The 20,775-nt window shown below is 38.4% G+C and overlaps 1 protein-coding gene across 1 annotated transcript in view; it reads left to right on the top strand.

The window, feature by feature from the left end:
- The window catches only part of LOC140235378 (inverted formin-2-like), a 56,007-nt gene that overhangs the window by 26,293 nt on the left and 8,939 nt on the right, over positions 1–20,775 (top strand). Inside the window, exons 5-12 of the mRNA XM_072315405.1 lie at positions 8,257–8,410; positions 8,981–9,893; positions 10,102–10,253; positions 10,807–10,974; positions 11,581–11,666; positions 12,253–12,353; positions 13,387–13,457; positions 14,234–14,412. Of these exons, the coding sequence (XP_072171506.1) occupies positions 8,257–8,410; positions 8,981–9,893; positions 10,102–10,253; positions 10,807–10,974; positions 11,581–11,666; positions 12,253–12,353; positions 13,387–13,457; positions 14,234–14,412 (1,824 nt within the window). The remainder of the gene's footprint in view (positions 1–8,256; positions 8,411–8,980; positions 9,894–10,101; positions 10,254–10,806; positions 10,975–11,580; positions 11,667–12,252; positions 12,354–13,386; positions 13,458–14,233; positions 14,413–20,775) is intronic.

Genomic DNA, 20,775 nt, shown 5'->3' with positions numbered 1-20,775 from the left:
CACACCTTTCCTTTCAAAATTTGTTGTTTTCATCGCTAATTAATTTCATTGAAATAGATGGGTCAGGTCTAGTGCTATTAATTTAAAATTGTCATTGTCTGCAGTGGAATACATTTTTTCAGCTTAAAATAGCATGTTGCTTTAATCATAAACTATTCACTTGTTATTTTGCAGTCCCTTTCTCTTGGTTATTGATATATCAGAACTGTGTACCATAATGAGATGCATACTTTCATCATCGTGCGCAAAAGCAGCTCAGGATTTCATAACTGATGTACATGATGGTTTATGAGAGACAATTTTGTCCTGTCTTGATTGATATTCCACAATATCAGGGTATGAATGGCAGAGCTGAAAAACAAATACTTACCCAACTAAGCCTTTTGTTGTTTGTGTAACGGCCTTTTATGATATTGTAAAAGTGGAGATTTTCACTGTACGGAAATCTCAGCACATTTCATGTGTTGTGCAACTAGGGTGAAAATAAAAGCAATTTTTTTTTTATTTGTATGCTTAATACAAGTACTTATTTTGATTATGCAGAATCAAAACATGTAAAATTAACCTTAAACCTGGCTGAATACACACAACCAAAATAAAATGTTCATGCAAAAATTTCTGCTCTTACAGTGGTGACAGCAGTCATGATAATTACATATTAAAGATAAATTAATAATTTTGTACTTGTCTGCTGTACCTGAAATTTATCAAAACCTTGTGGTGTGAGGATGGCTCACAATATAGATATTAGTGAGTTAAAAGCAACAATGTTCTGCTCATGCACAGATCATAAAATCAGGATTAACATAATATTGTGATTGTCTATCATGAAGTAACCTAAGCTTTACTTCTATCCATCATTTGGTTTACTCCTATCTTGTTCTGTTTACTTTTATTTCATTTTGACTGCAACTGCTCAAAATGTATTCCATGAATATCAAAGTGCTTGCTAGGCATGTTGATCACAAGTTTCCTTCATCTCTTTTGGCCTGTTGCAATGCAGTATGTCTGGCTATGTGGCTGTAAGAGCAAGTATTTGTCCTGCATTTTAGAATATCATGCATCAATTGATCATTGCATCGAAAATTGCTGACGCTTCCCATGATTTTTTTTGGTCAAAATTCTGCTGCTTATTAAACTGCTTTATGACCATTTTTCACATTTCCTTTCAACAATTTGTGGTGGCTGGAATTGTTCCTTTCATTTTCTGAATTTTCCCTGGTTTCAAAAGGCTTATCAAGACTGTTAAGATTTGTCAAGGGAATACACTTGGGTTTTTTTTTTCTCTTGCAAATTATTTTGTGTGAACCTCTGTTCTGGATTATACGTACATCATCAACTGGTGGATTTAACATGGGCAAGGTGAATTTCTGACTGTTTTCTGAATTTTCCTTGGTTTCAAAAGGATCACTAAAGCTGTCAAGATTTGTCAAGAGAATGCACACAATATTGTTTTCTGTTCTTGCAAATGTTTTTTGTGTGGACACCTGTTTTTAATTGTACTTCAGCATCTGAGCTTTAACAGGGATATGGTAATCAAACTTCTGACTTGTGGACATATGGTTCTAGTAAAGCTTGCATGCCGTCTTTTGTGATGGTGGGCATCATAAGTCATAATGATGCTACTGTATAGGTACAAATATGCCCCCCCCCAAAAAAAAAAAAAAAAAAAAAAAAAAAAAAAAAATGAATGCAAAGCCACAGGATGCCGAGCATTTTTCTGTGGTATGTTCCTGTTGCTGAAAGTATGGGTAAGAGATACATTTTCCCTCCATGTGACTTTTGTGTTGTTGCATGTGTGTGTGTGTGTGTGTCATAGGGTTGGTACATTTTTTAAAGCATTACTAGTATATGCACTAGATCTCATGCTTGCATTAAAAAGCTGAGGCAGTGTTAATTAAACGTTGCTTGCACTGAAAAGCCCAGGCAGCATGAATTTGATGCTGTGCATATCTGCTTAGCATGCTCTTTCTTGTTTTATTGTGTTTGCGGTCCATTCCCATACATACTGTGTATTAAGCCAGCAGTGACAATTAATGTTTCAAGCATGCATCCCTCCTCTTTATTTGTGTGATTATTGCTATTTAAAGTTGTCATTCTACTCAAAAAAATGACACTTTTTTCATGTCATGATCCTGATCACAACCCAGATTATGAAATTTTTACAGTGAGAACAGAGATAATGCATTTGTTGTTGTTGTTAGATTTGGGTCGCAATCCAAATTGCACAAGTTTGTGTGATTTTTTTTTTTAAAGACACAAAGTTGTGCAGTGAGCATGGTGACAACCAAAAATTTCAAGATTTTACATTCTACAATGCACCATGTGTGTCACCCCTTGCTGTTTTTTACCATGCTGTGGTGCACCACAGTATATTGAATTGGCCTTGAGATTTACATAGACTAGCATACCATTCACAACATGTGTGGGTCAACCCTTTGCAATATTGGTGACCCAAAACATTACTTTTTTCCCTTTTTTTTTAACAGTGAGAATGCTGAATCAAAAGGACACTACCCTGATCGCGACCCAAATTTCTAAATGAAAACAGCACTATATTTGTCCCTTGTGCTCATGCCTGATTTTATTTCAATCATGTGCTTCTAGTCATCTACTCATCTGTGATGTCTTATAAAGGCAGGTTGTGGCAAACCCGCAGTTATGCTCTTTTGGGAAAAGCTGTAGAGTAAGAAAAAATCAGCATATGCATTTTCATTCATTTCTGTCTGTGGAAGGAGCAATTTTATCTCTTTTGATAATCAGTTTCAGAAAAATATAGTTATTAGATTCACTTGATTTACTCATTGTGTGCCTGAGTTAGGCACTTTAAGACCACCAAAAAAATAGCATACCCGTACTATCCTGTATGCGCCATATACTTACCAAGTCTACTTTTTCACAAAATGGGACCTCATGACAATTTTGTGAGTGGAAAAATTTATGATCATGGAGTACAGTAAGTAATGAACCAAGAAATGTATGTATGCATATGGCATTCATGTTGGGATCAGAATTGATATTTTTGCATGTTGTCAAATTTGCAGAGAGCAAATGTTAACAAAAATAAATCTCCAATGAAATATACAACATGTATGGCACAAATGTATAGTTAGTGAAATGATGAGAGTAGGCCAAAGTTCTTCAATTCAAGAGACATACTGCTCCTGTAGATACAAACTGGTTTGATATCATAGAGGAACACAAAATGGTATTTTTTTTAATGATCACCCTCCATCATAACATTTTCTTTCATCATTCAAAGAATCATGCCATCCCTTACAATATACAAATACATGTACATTGAGATTTCATCAAAGAACTTAAAACTCTTACTTTCTTCGGGTAATAGATGAAGTGAATCCCCTATCACAACAAGCAGACAAGGGGTATACATTGACATCAGTAAATGGTATGCTTAATGCCAAACTCTTGATGTGTGTTTTTGCATTCAAATGAGTCAGGGTTCTCCAAACAGACATACAAAACTGGACTATTTCCAATTTGATGCAAATAGAGCAGGGATTTTGAACAACTGCCCACGAAACCAACCCGCAAATGACGCAAACACATTTTTTTCAAAACATTTGGGATGGTTGGGTCAGTAGACGGGACTGTAGGCCTTAGGTTTAGGGGAAGTTCTTAATTGTGACATCTGTCAATTCAGCAGAGGATTTATTGTCGGACTGGTCTGCTGTGAGCAGGTCTACCAGTTTGTTTTGCAAGAGCTTTGCTAAGAGAATTTCACTTTGGATTACCATGACACGAGAGGATTTGAAAAATTTATGGTGAGTTTTTAGTTTATTTCATATTTTCTGTTGTTACAGTTCCTCCAATCATTTTGTAACATTTCATCAGCTTCTGTTCATTGGCAATCTGAGATATCAGATGGCATGGTAAAATTCAAAAGCATTTGTTTCTTGAACCATTAGAATTGATATTTTTTTTTTTTTGTCCACAGGTAGCAAACAGAATCACTACATGAAAATATTTATAAAGTGTGTATGGTTGTTGTAGTCAACCTGCATAAATTGCATTACTACGGTAGGTCCTCTGTCAAAAAGAAAGGAAATGAAACCTTTTTTTAAAACTAGAAAAGCACTCTGTGAGAGCGCAGACCGCCGCCAAGCAGCTACTTTCCACTGTGATCTTGCTCTTCCATAGAGATCAGTGATTTCTACCCACTGAAAAATCACCCGATTTCCCAATATAAAAGCCTTTGTTACGTCATAATCCCTCAGATGCGCAGTGCGCCTCGTCCTAGCAGAAACTAGAGCACGCACTTTAGTGCGCACATGCAAACCTCAAATACGCATAGCCTGAACTCCCAAGTTAATTGACCCTATCTGCCAAAATATCAAAAATCCTTCATAAATTCCCCCCAAATTCTCGGATCACTACCAAAATTCAATCATCTGTTACTTGTATCATTCTAAACCTTTCCTTGCAAGTTTCATTTAAATCCGTTAACTACTTTTTGAGTTATTTTCCACAAGGACAAACAAACACACAAACACACAAACCAACGACAACAAAAACATAACCTCCTCCCTTGGCGTAGGTAATGATATGATACAGACGACTACTATTAAGTGCCATGGAGGATCAAGACACAAAGTGGGTAACATTAATTTGTTGTTAAATATTTCTTGATGTTTTGAATGAGTAGGTTGCACCTTGCCTGTAAATTAAATGCTGTGATAAATATGCTATTCGGGTCATAATTCTCACACATGTTCATGTATTTAAAGGACAAGTCCACCTTCATATACATAATGATTGAGAGAACGCAGCAATATTAGTAGAACACATCAGTGAAAGTTTGAGGAAAATCGGACAATCCGTTTGAAAGTTATGATTTTTTTAAAGTATCTGCGCAGTCACTGCTGGATGAGAAGACTACTACGTACAGTGTATGATGTCACATGCGTACAACAATAAAAGGAAAATAAAAAGAGAATTTCACAAAACTTTACTTTTTTAATAAAGTGCACATTTCTTCAACTTGTTACTGACGTATGTTAAGGGTAATATTATTCGCCTTGCCTTCTGAAAGAGAGAAGTCGAGTGTTCTTTTTTTATGCGAGAAAAAATGGAAATATGTTGATTTTTCTTTATTCTTCCTTTATATCGTTGTACACAGTACATGTGACATCACAAGCTATGGTAGTCTTTTCATCCAGCTGTGACTGAGCAGAAACTTCAAAAATTCATAACTTTTGAATGAATTGTGCGATTTTCCTCAAACTCTCACTGATGTCTTCTACTGTTATTGCTGCATTCACTCAACCCACATGTCTATGAAGGTGAACTTGTCCTTTAAAGTGTGCCAATTTTCTGTCAACCTATAAGACACATATCTCCAAGCACTTTTTATGCTCTAGCTTTCCAGCTGTGGCTGTACTGTAAGTTTGACAAACCTATTCAGGTGCAGGGATTTGACATTCCTACATTAAAGCCGTTGTAATTCCATGGAGATTAGGCACATGACATAATTCCTACATATTGACAGTTGAGTTTTAGGACATATGGACAAATGGAAGTTGAAAAGAAAACACATCAGCATATTTAATATGCTACTGGTTCTCAAATGATGGAAGCACATTAAATGGAACGTCCACCCTGAAAAGTAGTTTGTCTGAATAGATGCAGGAAAATTACAGGAACAGGACAGTGAAAGTTTGAGCAAACTCTTATTAAAACTGAGAAAGTTATAATTTTTTGAAGTTGTAATCAAACACAAACACTGGCGATTCTGTGATATCACATGAAAGCTACTAACTCTGTGTAGTATGAAATAGGAAATACCCATCACGTATGTTCCAAACATACATGCAGTCTTAATGTAATCATTGTAAATATTTTTCTATACAACCCCTTCATGCAAAAAAAGTAGCAAATAAATGAATATTCCATAGGGGAAAAAAAAAACAAAAAGAAAGAGAAATCATGGTTTCACCTATTTTGAGTCCTCACGTAAAATCAGGGCGTGCGACTTCATGTTGGTTTTGTGATGCACAGTCACAAATGAACTTTTACTCATTTATTACTACTTAGCATGGCCAGTGAGGAGGTAGAAGTGTGCAGTATGACCTTGCAAGTCTGCCTTTTTGCTACTGTGTTAATTTTTGTCTTCATTTTATTTTCTATCTATTTGGGTTTTTTTCCCCTTGGAATGAAAGAGAATGAGAATGTAATATCTTCCTCTAGCAGCAGGTCAAATTGTCAATCCAAATCTACCTGAGTGTTAATAAACTTAACTTGTATCCTATGCAGTATATGATTTATGGCAGATAATGGATTAATTTGCTCATTGCTGTAATGACATAGAAAATAAATTTGTTTTTTTTTTTGGGGGGGGGGGGGTGTGGGGTGTAAAACAAAGATGTTAGATTGAGCTTGATCTCTTTCTCTTGCATTGGCTACAATTACACAGTAGAGCTGCACAGAGATGCAAAGCACTATTAAACATGTGTATGCTGTGAAAGGTCTAGATATGTAGACCAGTCATTATAATGTTGGGTGCACATTCAGGAATGCATAGTTGATAATGAATGTGCCATGATGACATTACCAGGGATATGGTTCAACCTTGTGCAGCCTACTATACAGTGCTGATGAACCCTTGTTACTTCCCAAGAGACTCGTCTAGGGAACGACATTTCTTTTCCCTCTGGCTCCAAATGTGTCATTACTATCCACTTTAGGGCCCCACTGTGTTAAACTTTAATAGTAACCTTATAATTGATGTTAACTCTGCAATCAGTGGTAACCATCAGTGACTTCTTGGCTTTGATTCCTCTTTAGCCCGAGGCCCACTCCAGCTTTTATATGTTTTGTTTTGATGCCCAGCTAATAGATAAAATACAATATTTTTTATTCATTTTTGGCTGACATCGCAGCTCACCTAAAAGAGAGCTTAATTGCAACCCACTGGTTGAAAAGTGGGAGTGTAGGGTAACAGGATGGTAGTTACCATTGAGTACAGAATTGCCAGTATAGTAGTATTAATGTTAACATTCTAGTTTTATGTAATGGGGGCAAGATTTCTATGCAAATAAATATGTAGCTCCAGTGCATCATGTTGTGAGTGGTTTTTTTTTTCTACCACAACGTTGTTGTTATTTTTCTCAAGGGGGGGGGGGGGAATATAGATAAGATCTATTAATAATTATGCTGTTAAATTTGGTGTTTTCCCATGTACATGTACCAAAGTTGTCACCCCTGACAGTTTCAGTAAAATCCTTGGTTTTGATTACCTTAGAATTATGCTCTGATCACTGACTGTTACTATCATGGTAATTGTCAGAGAATGAACATTTGGCTATGGCCTGAAAGCTTCAAAATGGCATGGCAATGACAGTGAATTAATCAATATAATAGCCTTTGCGGTTCATATCTGGGGGGCATTTCATGAAGGAACTTGTCGGATAAAATACCGTATCTGACAAGTCAATTATATCCGACAAGTTTTGAGAAATTCTTTAGTCTGATTGACTGATTTCTCTGAACTTGTCGGATATAATTGACTTGTCAGATATTTTATCCGACAAGTTCCTTCATGAAATGCCACCCTGATTTTTACCCATCTCCCTCCCCCACCCCCACCCCCCGACATAGTACTGTACATGACAATTAAAGGTAATATCATTCCATCTTCATGCAAGACAAGGACATAGTATGTATGTATGTACACACATGTTCATTTCAGAATTTCCAATATCAGCTTGTGTATTTCAGTGCGCCCCTCATCTCAAAAGTTGATACATGTATGTGACCACACATCATCCGCACCCTGCTGCCTCGAATTCCTTTTGCATGTATGCTCACTTCTTGCCTGGCAGATCCATGTATAGCGTTCAGAAAAAAAAAAAAATGGAAGCTTTCCCTTTTTTTAAAAGCTCTAATACAGAGAGGGAAGGAAGAGAGAGAGTGAGTTCTGATAGTGTTTTGATGTATTCCTTCTACATGTATTGTTTTTGTTCTGCTTCTGCTTTTGGCAGATACAGTTTTGTATTGTTGTGGTAACTTAAATGAAAGCTTATCATTTCATTGAATGCCTGATTTCAAGATTTTCATCATTTTATGTGAAAACTATATATGTATCATACATTACATATATTAGAAAGAGACAACGTTGCGCAAAGTTATTATAAAAGGGCTTTAAACATCGCAATTATCATCATATTGATTTATCACGGCAGCATTTTGAGAAATATTTCTGAGTGATGCATGTTCTCTCTCTGTCGCCCTCTACAGGCAAGATGAGACAGAGGACAGTGATCTGGCCATTCAGCTGGATGTCTTTGATGAGCAGAAGCTGGTGGATGATGAAGAGCTCATGACCTATTACCCTGATGATGGTGTGGACCTAAACAGCCCAGTCGAGTGCTTCCATGCAATATTCAAGAAGGTAAACAAAGTTTTGCCTTGATTTTCCCCTAGATTTAAAAAAAAAGGTATATTTTTTCTGCTTTTACCTTTTCTCTCTCTCTCATGTGTTGTATTTTTTTCTTGTACATGTGTATTGTAATCCAATACAATGGTATTATTCTCACCTTGTTCTTTGCTTTTTAATGAGAAATTGGAAATAAATGAAATGAAATGAAAGATTAGAGGATATTGACCCATTACTACAGATGTCCATATACATGTAGGGTATGGTCTTCAGTATTGTAACTTTAATTGTTTTGTGCGAGGTTACACAACAGCTTTACTTTCAAACCAGTAGCTTACAGACATGTATTACATTGTAAATTGTTATAATAATGGTACTTATAGAGTTTCTTCTTTACCCATTGAAGATGAGTCCCAAGTATGCTAAGGTAAGTGTTTATGGGAAATGCATGTTGTAGCAAACTCAGCCCATCCTCAATTGGTAAAAAAAAAAGAAGAATAGAATAGGAAAAACAACGGACCATTACTGTCTGTGCAGTCAACCTCTATTCCCTACTGCTATTGTATCGTCCATTTTTGCCTCCAGGTTGGGAGCAGTCCCCAGGCTGCCTCCCTGCTGTCCATCCTCCATGCCTTGCTCCAGCTGGATCCAGAAGACCAGGTCTCAGATGAGCTCTGGGAGCTGACGGACAGGCTGGTCAACCAGGCCACAGCGCTGGACAATGCTGACCACATCCACAACCTGCTGAACAAAGGCCTGAAGGACATCATCCAGTTGTTGAGGAGAGGACTGGATCCTCTGACTGACCAAGTACCTAAGGCTGTCCTGAGTGTTGACAAGGTGGACAGAGAAGTGCAGACAGATGAGATAGAGGTGGTAGACCCAAGAACTAAAGTGGAGGGTGTGGTGGTAGCAAAGACAGAGAGGATGCAGGAAAGTGCTGCTCCTAGTGTTGCAGCTGCCCCTCCACCTCCTCCACCTCCTCCCCCTCCACCTTTGGGAGGGGATTTTGGCAGTGTTGCATTGATACCAGGACCCCCTCCACCTCCACCTCTACCACCTGGGGCTGGAATGCCGCCTCCACCACCACCTCCGCCACTGCCGGGTGGCATGGGTGTGCCACCACCCCCTCCACCACCTGGTTTGCCAGGGGCTCCCCCTCCGCCACCGCTTCCAGGGATGGGTGGGTTTGTGCCTCCTCCTCCCCCACTTCCAGGAATGGGAGGCGGTGTGCCCCCACCGCCTCCACCCCCATTCCCAGGAGGGGGTGCGCCTCCCCCACCTCCTCTTCCAGGCGGCGTTCCACCCCCACCACCACTGGGAGGGATGGGTGTCCCACGTCCACCAGCGCCACCGGGAATGTCAGTATACAGTGTTGTGGGTATAGCGAATGCAGTCTCAGCACCACCAAAGCCAAAGAAGAAGATGAGAGCGGTCAACTGGTCCAAGATTCCTCCCAACAGAGTCATGTCTCAACCAAACATCAACACAAACAATGGTGAGATTGATTGCACTGATACCACTCTCGCATTTTCTGTCACAGGAGACAAACAACGTGGAGAATTCTGCCTACAGTGAGCTCAGGCATTGAAGAGACAATGACAAGCAATTACTGAATTCTGCTTTCCTCAGTACTACAAGACAAATTCATAGAGTGTATTCTTCTATTATTTGATTTATTTTATGTGTGTGTATTTTCCCTCCAGGTAAGAATATCTGGCGTCAGATCAGTGAGCTTGGCACGCCTTCCATCGTTCCCGAGTTTGAGAATCTGGAAAGTCTGTTCTGCCAGCAGGAGAAGAAGCCCAAGGATGAGGCAGATAGCGAGAAAAAGAAGAAAAAGAAAGCGTCTGCAGAGGTAAGACAACAAAGTGGTACTGTATTATGCAGTGGGTAAGCCTCTCTCATTTAAACAATAGCAACAGTTTGAATCTCTGAAGTTTCTCCTTCATTATATTTTTGTAAAGATGTGTGAGACTACCTACTTTTTGATGTGGTTTGAATTGCTTAGGAATGCATTTCTATAATTATTAAATTATGGTTTCATACATAGCCAGATGAGCCTGTATGTGGCAAGCAATTTCTTTTTCTCCTGCTTTTAATAGTTTTTTAAGAAACAAACAAATATAATTCTTTACATTATCTTAATTGATGATCTTTGCTGTATTTTGTTAGCCTCCCCCCTCCACCTCACAATTGTAAGGACAGGCAAGATAATGAAACTTATTTCTATTCATTCTTCAAACTTTACAGCATGTTTTTACACCATTGGTCTGTACCTTTTATTCTTAATTTTTCACAAAAGTCATGTCATGTAATGAGTGCCTGGCTCATTCTAGCAAATCTCAACAAAATGAGGATTGTGAATGAACTTGAAGTGACCATCATCCATTTTTTTTCTTTTCTGTCAGATTAACCTCCTTGATGGCAAGAGGAGTCTTAATGTCAACATCTTCCTGAAGCAGTTTAGGATGCCCAACGAGGCCATCATCAAGATGATAGAGGAGAGTAACGTGGAGGGCTTTGGAGGAGTGGAGCGGCTCCGAGGCCTCACTAAACTCCTCCCAGAAAAGGATGAGGTAAATAGAGTCCTGGTTGTGGAATCCCCCCTACCCCTTATTTTCTGATTTTTTTTTTTTTTTTTTTTTTAGCTGGTTTATTCAGTTATTTGATTGTTTGTTGAGATTATTTCTTCTGATGGTGAGACATGCAAAATGCCAGAAGATGATATTTGTTCTTTTATCATCATTCCCTTTTGTGTCTACATTGCGGTGCTGGAAAAAAGACACAAAACATTCAGGAAGAGGTGCATGATTTAGATCAGCGATTGAAGAATTTTATCCCAAAACAAGCTAACTCCTTTCTTGTTAAGTTGAGATATTTGCCATTAAACCTGCTCAAAGAGCAAAGAATATGATAAAAAATTAGATCTTTTGTAATCATAGCTTAAAGAATATTCCTAAGAAGTCCAACATATTCAAGTGTAAGAACTTGTTGTCACAAGTTCTTATTACAATTGCAATTATCACATCTAGAACTCAATCATGAATACAGCTTTGTTACTTTCAGGTAAGTGCAAGAGTTGCAACCACAGACATCCTCCTCACAAAACAGATACCTAGTAAGATTTATTCACATATCCACACTGTTGTACGTAGCAAAATCTTGACTGTTACTTCTTTCAGCTGGATATGCTCAACAACTTTGAAGGAGACAAGACCAGACTTGGAACAGCAGAGAAGTTCTATCTTGAGCTGTCCAAGCTTAAAGAGTGAGTCAGTACACTTCTTGAACCATGTGAGATCGGGACCCAGATATTGGGAGGGGGGAGGGGTATTTTATTTGTATTTCAATTGTATTCTACTAACCGATCCTCACAGGTGCATTGCTGAAACTGATTGGCATTGTGCAAGGGAATGAACATCACCTTCCAAATCATTTATATGCCACAATGGCTTTTATATGTGGGTCTGCTACAATGCTACTCCTCCTCAATCCTTCACTGGTTGTCTGAATTTCACTGTGGTCAGGTTGGTAGGGACCCATCTGAAAGCTTGGAATATATCAGGGAATTATTAAAAGCAAGGTGCATGGTCATACATACAAGAAGTCTTGATGTGCACACGCAGCAGCTTCAGGCTAGAGAGCAAAAACACATCTAGCCAGTTTGATCTCTAGGGCAGTATACATTTCTTTCATTGTGATTACTCCAAACAATTCTTCAAACAAAACCCATGGAGTACAGTACCTGGTATTTGATGAGGGTGTAAAGGAAGCGCATTGTTGCTTTCCATCAAAGTTTTGTTGATGTATAATAATGCTTATGATGATTTCTGCTGGTGTCTGTCAATCCCCAGCTACACCCTACGGATTGACGGCATGATGATGAAGGAGGAACACTCTGTGTCAGTGGCGTACCTCAAGCCTGCCATCACAGTGACTGCCCAAGCATGCAAAGGTAAGAATCAATTCTCCGTCGGTCAACGTATGGTCACATCTGTGGTCACAGTCGGTAAACATACTCTCTTTGTATATCAACCTCTGATTCATTATATGTATTCAAAGAAAAGTAATGTTTGTGGTTGTCAATTTCCTTCAACTGCTGAAGATATTAAACACTGTGGCCCGAATTCACGAAGGTGGTACAAATGAAACCATGGTTTAAACCATGGACAAAACCCATGGAGCGCCAAGTGTCGCACGGAATATTTCGTTACGAAATTGGTCATTTCGTCGACAAAATGTCTGTTTCGTTACCGAAATTATCATTTTGTGGACGAAATGTTCATTTAGTTGCAAAATATTGTCATTTCGTTACAAAATAGTCATTTCATCGACGAAATGACTGATTTCGTAACGACATGTTCCATGCAACACTTGGCGCTCCATGGTTTTTGTCCATGGTTTAAACCATGGTTTCATTTGTACCACCTTTGTGAATTCGGGCCTGTATGTGTAGAATATTTCGTGAGGTTTTTATTTTTGCAAATTTCGCGAGTCAGGTGCTGTTCGCAAATTCAAAGACATGCAAAAATATTGACTCTGAGCGTGATATGAATGTGACGTACACGTATATGTTTCTCTGTTCAGTACTGTACTCCAAAATCGTGAATGCAACCACTCATGAAATCATCCTGATTCTTGATTTGTGAAAATTTAGACTCACTAAATATATGGCGTATACAGTACTCTGTATTGTTCACCATAAAATCTCAGTCTCATTTTCATACAAAGAATGCAATATTGGCATCATTGTGTTCCTAATATTGCATCATTGTGTTCCCTCCATTTATTTTCACCTAAACTTTCATTAGTGTAGTGAATGTGAATGTGAATGTGAATAACAATCAGCTTTCATTCAGCTTTATTAGGGTTTAGGATAGACGTTGTAGGTTTTTCTTCTTTATTTTAATGTGGTGGAAGAACATTCAAAGTAATGAATTATGTATATCTGTCACTTTCATATCCTATTTCAATATTTTGTTTCACAGACATTTTGAACAGTGCAATGTTGGAGGAATTTCTGGCACTCATTCTGGTGACTGGCAACTACATGAATGCTGTGAGTATGCTGTCTAGGTCATACAGGAAATATCTTCAAAACTGTCTGCAGATTTTAGGGTTTCACAATTTTTTTTAGATATTTATTCAGTTGTTACATATATCTGAAAGGTCCAAAAGGTCAAAAGATCTTCTATAAAAGAATTAAAAGAACTGAATGTAGTGTTTAGTTTTTGGTTGGTAGCTTACAAATGTAAACGTGCATTTTCCCATAATTGTAATCCTTTGCTCAATAACACAAAGTTTTGAATTCTATGACACATGTCAGTTGCAGGCATTGGTGTATAGAAAGACTACAGATGTAACAGATATTTACACTCCATGGCATGCAATGTACACCCTTTTAATGTTAACTTTATAAATGACTGTAACAACACATCAAGAACATTCGTTGTGTGTGACAGTGTTTTATTCACTGTCACAACTGAATCCTTTCACTCTGTAATGGTGCATGAAAGAAGCAGTTGGCAGAAAAGTCACAAAGTTCTCCAATTTTTGACTGCAAAAACAATCAAACAACAGGTTTGAGCAATGCTGACTGAATATTATGCAGCATCTTCATACAACAGCTGTCAGCAAGTTAAGGCTGGTTACAAAAGGAGGTTGGTATTATTGTTGGTGAAATCATCAATAATAACTCAATTGGTTTGTTCTGCTCATTTTTTTTTTTCTTTTGCCATAAGGGGATAGTACCACAGTACTAACCTTTCTTTAAGACAATAGATTAAATCGATAATAACTCACATAGGTTTGTTATGCTCATTCTCTTCTTTACAGGGAGGATATGCAGGGAATGCAGTGGCCTTCAAGATCTCATCCCTCCTCAAGCTGCAGGACACCAGGGCCAACAAGCCCCGGATGACACTCATGCACTACCTGGTGGAGGTGGCCGAGGATAAGGACCCAAAACTTCTCACCTTCCCAGACGAGATGAAGAACCTTGGGCAAGCCTGCAAGTAAGTTTAATATGCCAGTCTTGGAGTTGCAATTATTAGGTGATACGCTATCAGCGTATCACCTATTGTGATTGTCAAAATCTCTCTTTATTTTTTTTTATTCTTCTTTCTTTCTGGACAATTTTGTGTCGTCAATATCTCAACAATGACATTACGAAATAACATGACATTTTCAGTCAACATGTCTCATGACAAAATCTAGCCACAATAAGGTTTTCATGACAGTAACATATCTATGACGTCATCTAGGCGCCATTTTGTGATTTTCGGACCTTGTCACATGATCGATCATAACTTCATAACTAGATGTCATTTCTGTATCATTTTCGGTGGACATGAAGTTCAGGTCACGCTCTATCTTACTTTTTAACGCTAGTTACACAGGTCATCATTACGCGCGCGTAAGCGCGCGTCAAAATTTTAAAAGGCTCAAAACGACTTCCCAATGGGAAATCTCGAAGTTTCAGACAATTTTAAGCGTTTCAGACATTTTCTCGCGTGCGCGTCCGTCCGCGCAATTTCGCGCGCAGAGCCCGTAAGCAACATGAAAATGCAATTTTTTTGACTGATTTGGATTCCTGATACTTTGAGTAACAATATCCACTGATTTCCGATCGATTTCGACCTATAACAAAGGAATGCACTGGCGTCAAAGTTGAAATTCCGCGTGCGCGTCTTTCTCCAAATATAGTGAAAAAACATGTCTTTGTTTATTTCGCATAGCTCTTTAAATCGTCCGTTGACCCTATATTTCTATTGCATATTACAAAAGTATATGAATTGTAAATAACATTCCAAGTATCAATATTGCCAGGAAAACGCGATGACGTCATCATATCGTCATTTTAAATAAAAAAAGTGGAATTGATTTTTTTGAGGTACTGTTTCTGACATTCATTTGCTCGTATCTCTGTTGTTTAAGCTCAATATTATCCCAAATTCAGATATGTTGTACTTTGAACATTTGCCTCTCAAGTCCATGTGATGGTTTTGAAATATGATGACGTCATCACACTAGAAATTGTGATTAAAGGTAAAGACTCAAAATTGGAGTAGTTTACGTGTTATGTCTATGGGAGGTGATTTTTTTTAGAACCATGCATTCACTTGACAACGTTTAAGCACCTTTACCTCAGCTGATTTTGCTTCATTTCCTCTGAAACTTAAGTATGTTGTAGCTCAGACAATAAGCTGCAGTCATCATGCATTTTATATTTTCAAATCTCCTCATCAGGTCGACAATTTTGTAGTTAAAGACTGAAAATGAGAACGCAATCTGTACGGAACGATTCCCGATTGTTCTTTGCAACTGTATATTGGTCGAATCCACGCGGCCACTTGTGGGAAGTTGAATAGCGCCATCTCAATCAGCAGTGTCACGATAGTATTATCATTTAAGTTTCGCATGGAATCTTCAGGATAGCCGTGTGGCGTAATCGCTTAGCGCGCTGGGTGTTAATAACGCCATACCCGCAGGGCGAGAAGTTCGACTCCCGCAGGAGTTTTCTCTTTCTTTCTTTTTCTTTTTTTTTCGGCAGTTCAGCTTTACTCCGGTGTCATTTATCGTATTATTTTATCAAGTATGCGTAACCCGTGAACACGGCTGCTCTATTTCCCTTGTTTTGTATTGGAGATGTGGAGATTGGGTTTGCTTCATTAATTTTGTCACACTTAATGTTGTAAATTGCCCCTTGTTACAGTGTCCCGCTTGCCACCTTTCGTTTGCTCGTTCCTTTTCTCTTCATTGGTTCTTGTTATATTGTAACAGGATAGGTAGGAACATGTACGTTTAGATAACTGGCAGGAATGGGAGCTGATTTGATTAGCTCTAGTCCAGGTGTATGGCGTCTCGCTCATCTCTTTGAAATTCCAGGTTGTTATTGTTTGTCCCAATAACGGAGTTGTAGACAGGTTTTATGTTGCTATAGAGGTATCTTGTGCCACATGAATGGAAGGCATCACTGTTTAGTAGTAGTAATGAACTTTTTAATGTTGTAAATGATATAAAGATATGAATTTCACATCCAATCTTCGGGACAGCCGTGTGGCTTTACAGTCGCTGAGAGCGCTGCATGGTCATTATGCACTACCTTAGGACGAGATATTCGGGACCCGCAGGAAGCTATTATTTTTTCTCTCTCTCTTTCTTTGTTTTTCTTTTGGCAGTTCAGCTTTTTTCCGATGTCATTACCCCACGACACACAGTCACTCAAGTTCCTTTTTTTTTTGTCGGAGGCTGGAGGTTGGATTTGCTTCATTTATCATACGTAATGTTATAAATTGCCCTTGGTATACAGTGCCCCGCTTGCCACCTTTCGTTTTCTCTTTCCTTTTCTCTACGTTTGTTCCTGTTATACACTGCACAAGACAGGTCGGAAAATAATTTACATAACTCAACTGGAGCAGGAATGGCAACTGAATGAATTAACTCTAGGCCAGGTGTATGGCGTCTCGCTCGTCTCTTTAAAATTCCAGGTTGTTATTGTTTGACCCAATAACGGAATTGTAGACAGGTTTTATGTTGCTTTAGAGGTATCTTGTGCCACATGAGTAGAAGGTATCACTGTTTAGTAGTAGTAATGAACTTTTTCATGTCCCTCCATGTCAATTATAGTGTGTTCAAAGGGGTTGTGTGTCTATCTGCCAAAGAAAAGGAAAACCTTATTTTCGTCATGGCTATTTCTCTATACGTAACCGTAGGTGATGAGTGTTGTTGGTATCTGAGCAGTGAATAACACAGCATCAGGCTAAAATCCCCCTTAGTTATACGCGCTAAGCGTTCAATTTGATATATCTTTATTTATGTAGTCAATCACTGCTAATGGAGTTACAGAATTATGTTATGACACCTTTCACTGAAAGTTTGTAAAGCAAAGTTTATGGACAAGGCAAGCAATTGTACATCAATAATACCGATGATTTCAGAGGGAAATTATGGTATACCTAAATGTAAGGGTATCATTGCTTTGGAATTTGCTGAGACAATATCTTGGCACGAGGGCTTCCACCTCCAATAACTGATCCCTTTGAAGATGTGTCGGTCACGGGTGATCATCATGATTCATCTTTCACGTAGAAGCTTCCGTTCCACACTCTTAGTTCGAGAAGACTTACCATCATACTTCAAATTATGATTAAAGGTAAAGACTCAAAATCAGACAAGTTGATGTGTTATGTCTATGGGATGTGATTTTTTTTTTAAACCATGCATTGACTTAACAACGGTTAAGCACCTTTATTTCAGCTGATTTTGCTCCATTTCCTCTGAAACGTAAGTATGTGGTAGCTCAGACAATAAGCTTCAGTTATCATGCATTTTATATTTTCAAATCTCCTCATCAGGTTGATAATTTTGCATCTAAAACCTGAAAATGAGAATGGAATGTGGACCAAACGATTCCTGAATCATCTTTCACATATAAGCTTACGTTCCTCATATTTTCTCGTCAAGACGTACATGGCCTAGAGGATAAAGGCGACGTCACAAGAGACGTGAGGTTGCACACGTACGGGTTCGAACCCCATACGAGCACGAAACAAAATACTTACATCTTTTGCTTTTTTTCTTTTATGGAGTATTCACCTTGGTCCATGAAGAAATCACGTTTTCATGTAAACGTACACACACACACAGGCACACACACACACACACACACATACAATATCCCTTTGTTTTGTGTTGGAGACCACATTGCTTTGACTGGCAACTTGGACTTGAAATTACAAATGTTAAAGTGAAGATGACTCTTAAAAGACCGCATGGCCATGTTTTATTTTCTTTTACAATATAAAGACCTATTGGTAAATATTCATTCACATATCCTTTCCAATCAACTTACTTGGACACGCCGACACCACAAGAAATTTTCAGTTGGTTGCATGACAGAAACAATTTCATCTGAATTATGTAGGACTGTATAAAGAATTGGACTTCACGAATATTTCTCAATATTACTTCAAGTCCCTACTTAACATTATTTTCGTTGTCGATCACTGAAAATGAGAATGGAATCTGGTCGAAACGATCCCCGATTTATCTTTCCAACTGTATATTGATCGAATCCACGCGACCACTCGTGGGAAGTTGAATAGCGCTATCAGTCACTTGACGTATATCGCCAAAAACTGAATATCAATGTAAATTTGTGTTGTGTATAGCATACATAGATAGATTTAAGTTTCGCAGAAGATCTTCGGATCTTCCGTTAGGCAGAATCGCTTAGCACGCTGCGTACTTATAATGCCCGACCGGAAGGAGAGAAGTTAATCGAGTCCCGCAGGACTTTTTCCTTTTATTTCTTTTTTCTTTTTTTTTTTCTGCAGTTCAGCTTCACTCTGATGTCTTGAACACAGCTACCCTATTTCCCTTGTTTTGTATTGGAGTTTGGAGGTTGGGTTTGCTTCTTTAATTTTGTCACACGTAATGCTGTAAATTGCCCCTTGAAACAGTACCCCGCTTGCCACCATTCGTTTTCTCTTTCCTTTTCTCTTCATTTGTTCTTGTTATACTGTAGCAGGATATTTAGGAACGTGTACGTTTACATAACTAACAGGAATGGGAACTGAATTAATTAACTCTAGTCCAGGTGCATAGCGTCTCGCTTATCTCTTTGGAATTCCAGGTTGTTATTGTTTGACCAAATAACGGAGTTAAAGACAGGCAGGGAAGGAAGTGACTTGATATTGCTTCATAATGAGGAATTTCGCGCAACACCTTTCCAAGTGTAGTGATTATGACGGGGTTCTCTGTCGTTTATTTTCGTCATGGCTGTTTCACTAGTTTAGCCATAGGTGATATTATGTTGATGGCTTCTGGGAGAATAGACCAGATCAGTACCAAACAGGAATAGCCCTATAAGCAATGCGGTAAGGGTTCAATTTTTTGCATTATCTTTCTTCTTTAAAGTCAATCACTACTGATCGAAATACACAATATAATATGACACGTTCCACTGGTAGTTTAGGAAAAGGGAGTTAATGCACGATGCAATGATAAATGTGCTACCATTGATTTTAGAGACGTCATTGTGGTGTGGTACTGGTGATGGTAAGGGAACCATAGATTGCTTTTAAAGTATTGAGACAATCATTGGACCTTTGCATCAAGACCGTATTCCCATCTAGAATATAATGCATGTTCGTGCGGCGTTTTTTTTTTTTAAATCCTGACGTGGACATTTTCTTTTTCTTGTTTTCAATTTAAGAATGTTATATCTAAATTTGTTTCTTTCCCCTAACATTTTTTTTGTGTTGTTGAATATAAAGTTGGACGTTCCGTGACCGAGTAGAAGAGCAGCGATTTAGTTACAGTTTCAATGCATCTTGTTTACCATCTTCTCTGACATTAAATTGATGGTTTTTATATTTGACATTGTCTGTCTATTTGCCTGTTTATGCTCATAAAACACTGCTATAACAACTAATACATTTGCTTCACTTGTCACACGCAATGATATGGATTGCAGTTGTGCATGCAGTTTTACTTCCGCCACCTTTCGTTTTTCTCTCCCCTTTTCCCTCACTTTGGTTTTGTTATACTGCAGATGGGAATGATTACAATAGCATAACCCAACTTGAAGTAGGAATGAGAACTGAATAAATTAACTCTATAGGCCAGGTGTATATAGCGTCTCGCTCATCTCTTTGAAATTTCAGGTTGTCATTGTTCGATCAACGGAGTTGAAGACAGGCTTTATGTTGCTATAGAGGTATCTCGCGCCACATGAATGGAATGCATACGCTGTTTAGTATTAGTAATGAAATTTTTGATGTCCATCCCTGCCAATAAAAGTGAAGTGTTTTTGACGGGGTTCTGTGTCATTCTGCCTATGAGAAAGCAAAGTTTTATTTTCGCCATGGCTGTTTCTCTATGCGTGGCCGTGGGTAATGGGTGTTGTTGGCATCTGGGCAGTAAAGAACCGAGTATCATGCTATAATAGCCCCCCCCCCCCCCACCGTTAGGTTCTAAGCGTTCAATACGGTGATATATCTCTCTTCTTTATTATGTCAATCACTGCTGATGGAATTACAGAATTATGTTACGACACGTTTCACTCAAAGCTTAAAAAACAAAGTTTATGCACGATACAAGTAATGGTGCATGAGTCCTATAGGCCATTGATTTTAGATGAGAAAGTATGATATGCCTATAGTAGGGGTGTCATTGATTAGGAATTAATGACACGATTAAGCACTCCTCCCACTTCTAACTGTCCCCTTTGAATGTGTGTCGATCACGTGAGATCGTCATATTATCATTCACGTATAAGCTTACGTTCAAAGTGTACTCTTAGTTGGAGGAGACCTATAGTTACATGGTTAAAGGCGATGTCTCTTTCGCTGGAGCCGTAAGTTTGGCCCGTT

This window comes from Diadema setosum, chromosome 11, assembly GCF_964275005.1.
Source record: "Diadema setosum chromosome 11, eeDiaSeto1, whole genome shotgun sequence".
In the NCBI taxonomy this organism is placed as follows: domain Eukaryota; kingdom Metazoa; phylum Echinodermata; class Echinoidea; order Diadematoida; family Diadematidae; genus Diadema; species Diadema setosum.
Note: the sequence above shows the minus strand (reverse complement) of the source record. Positions and strands in the feature narration are given on the sequence as shown.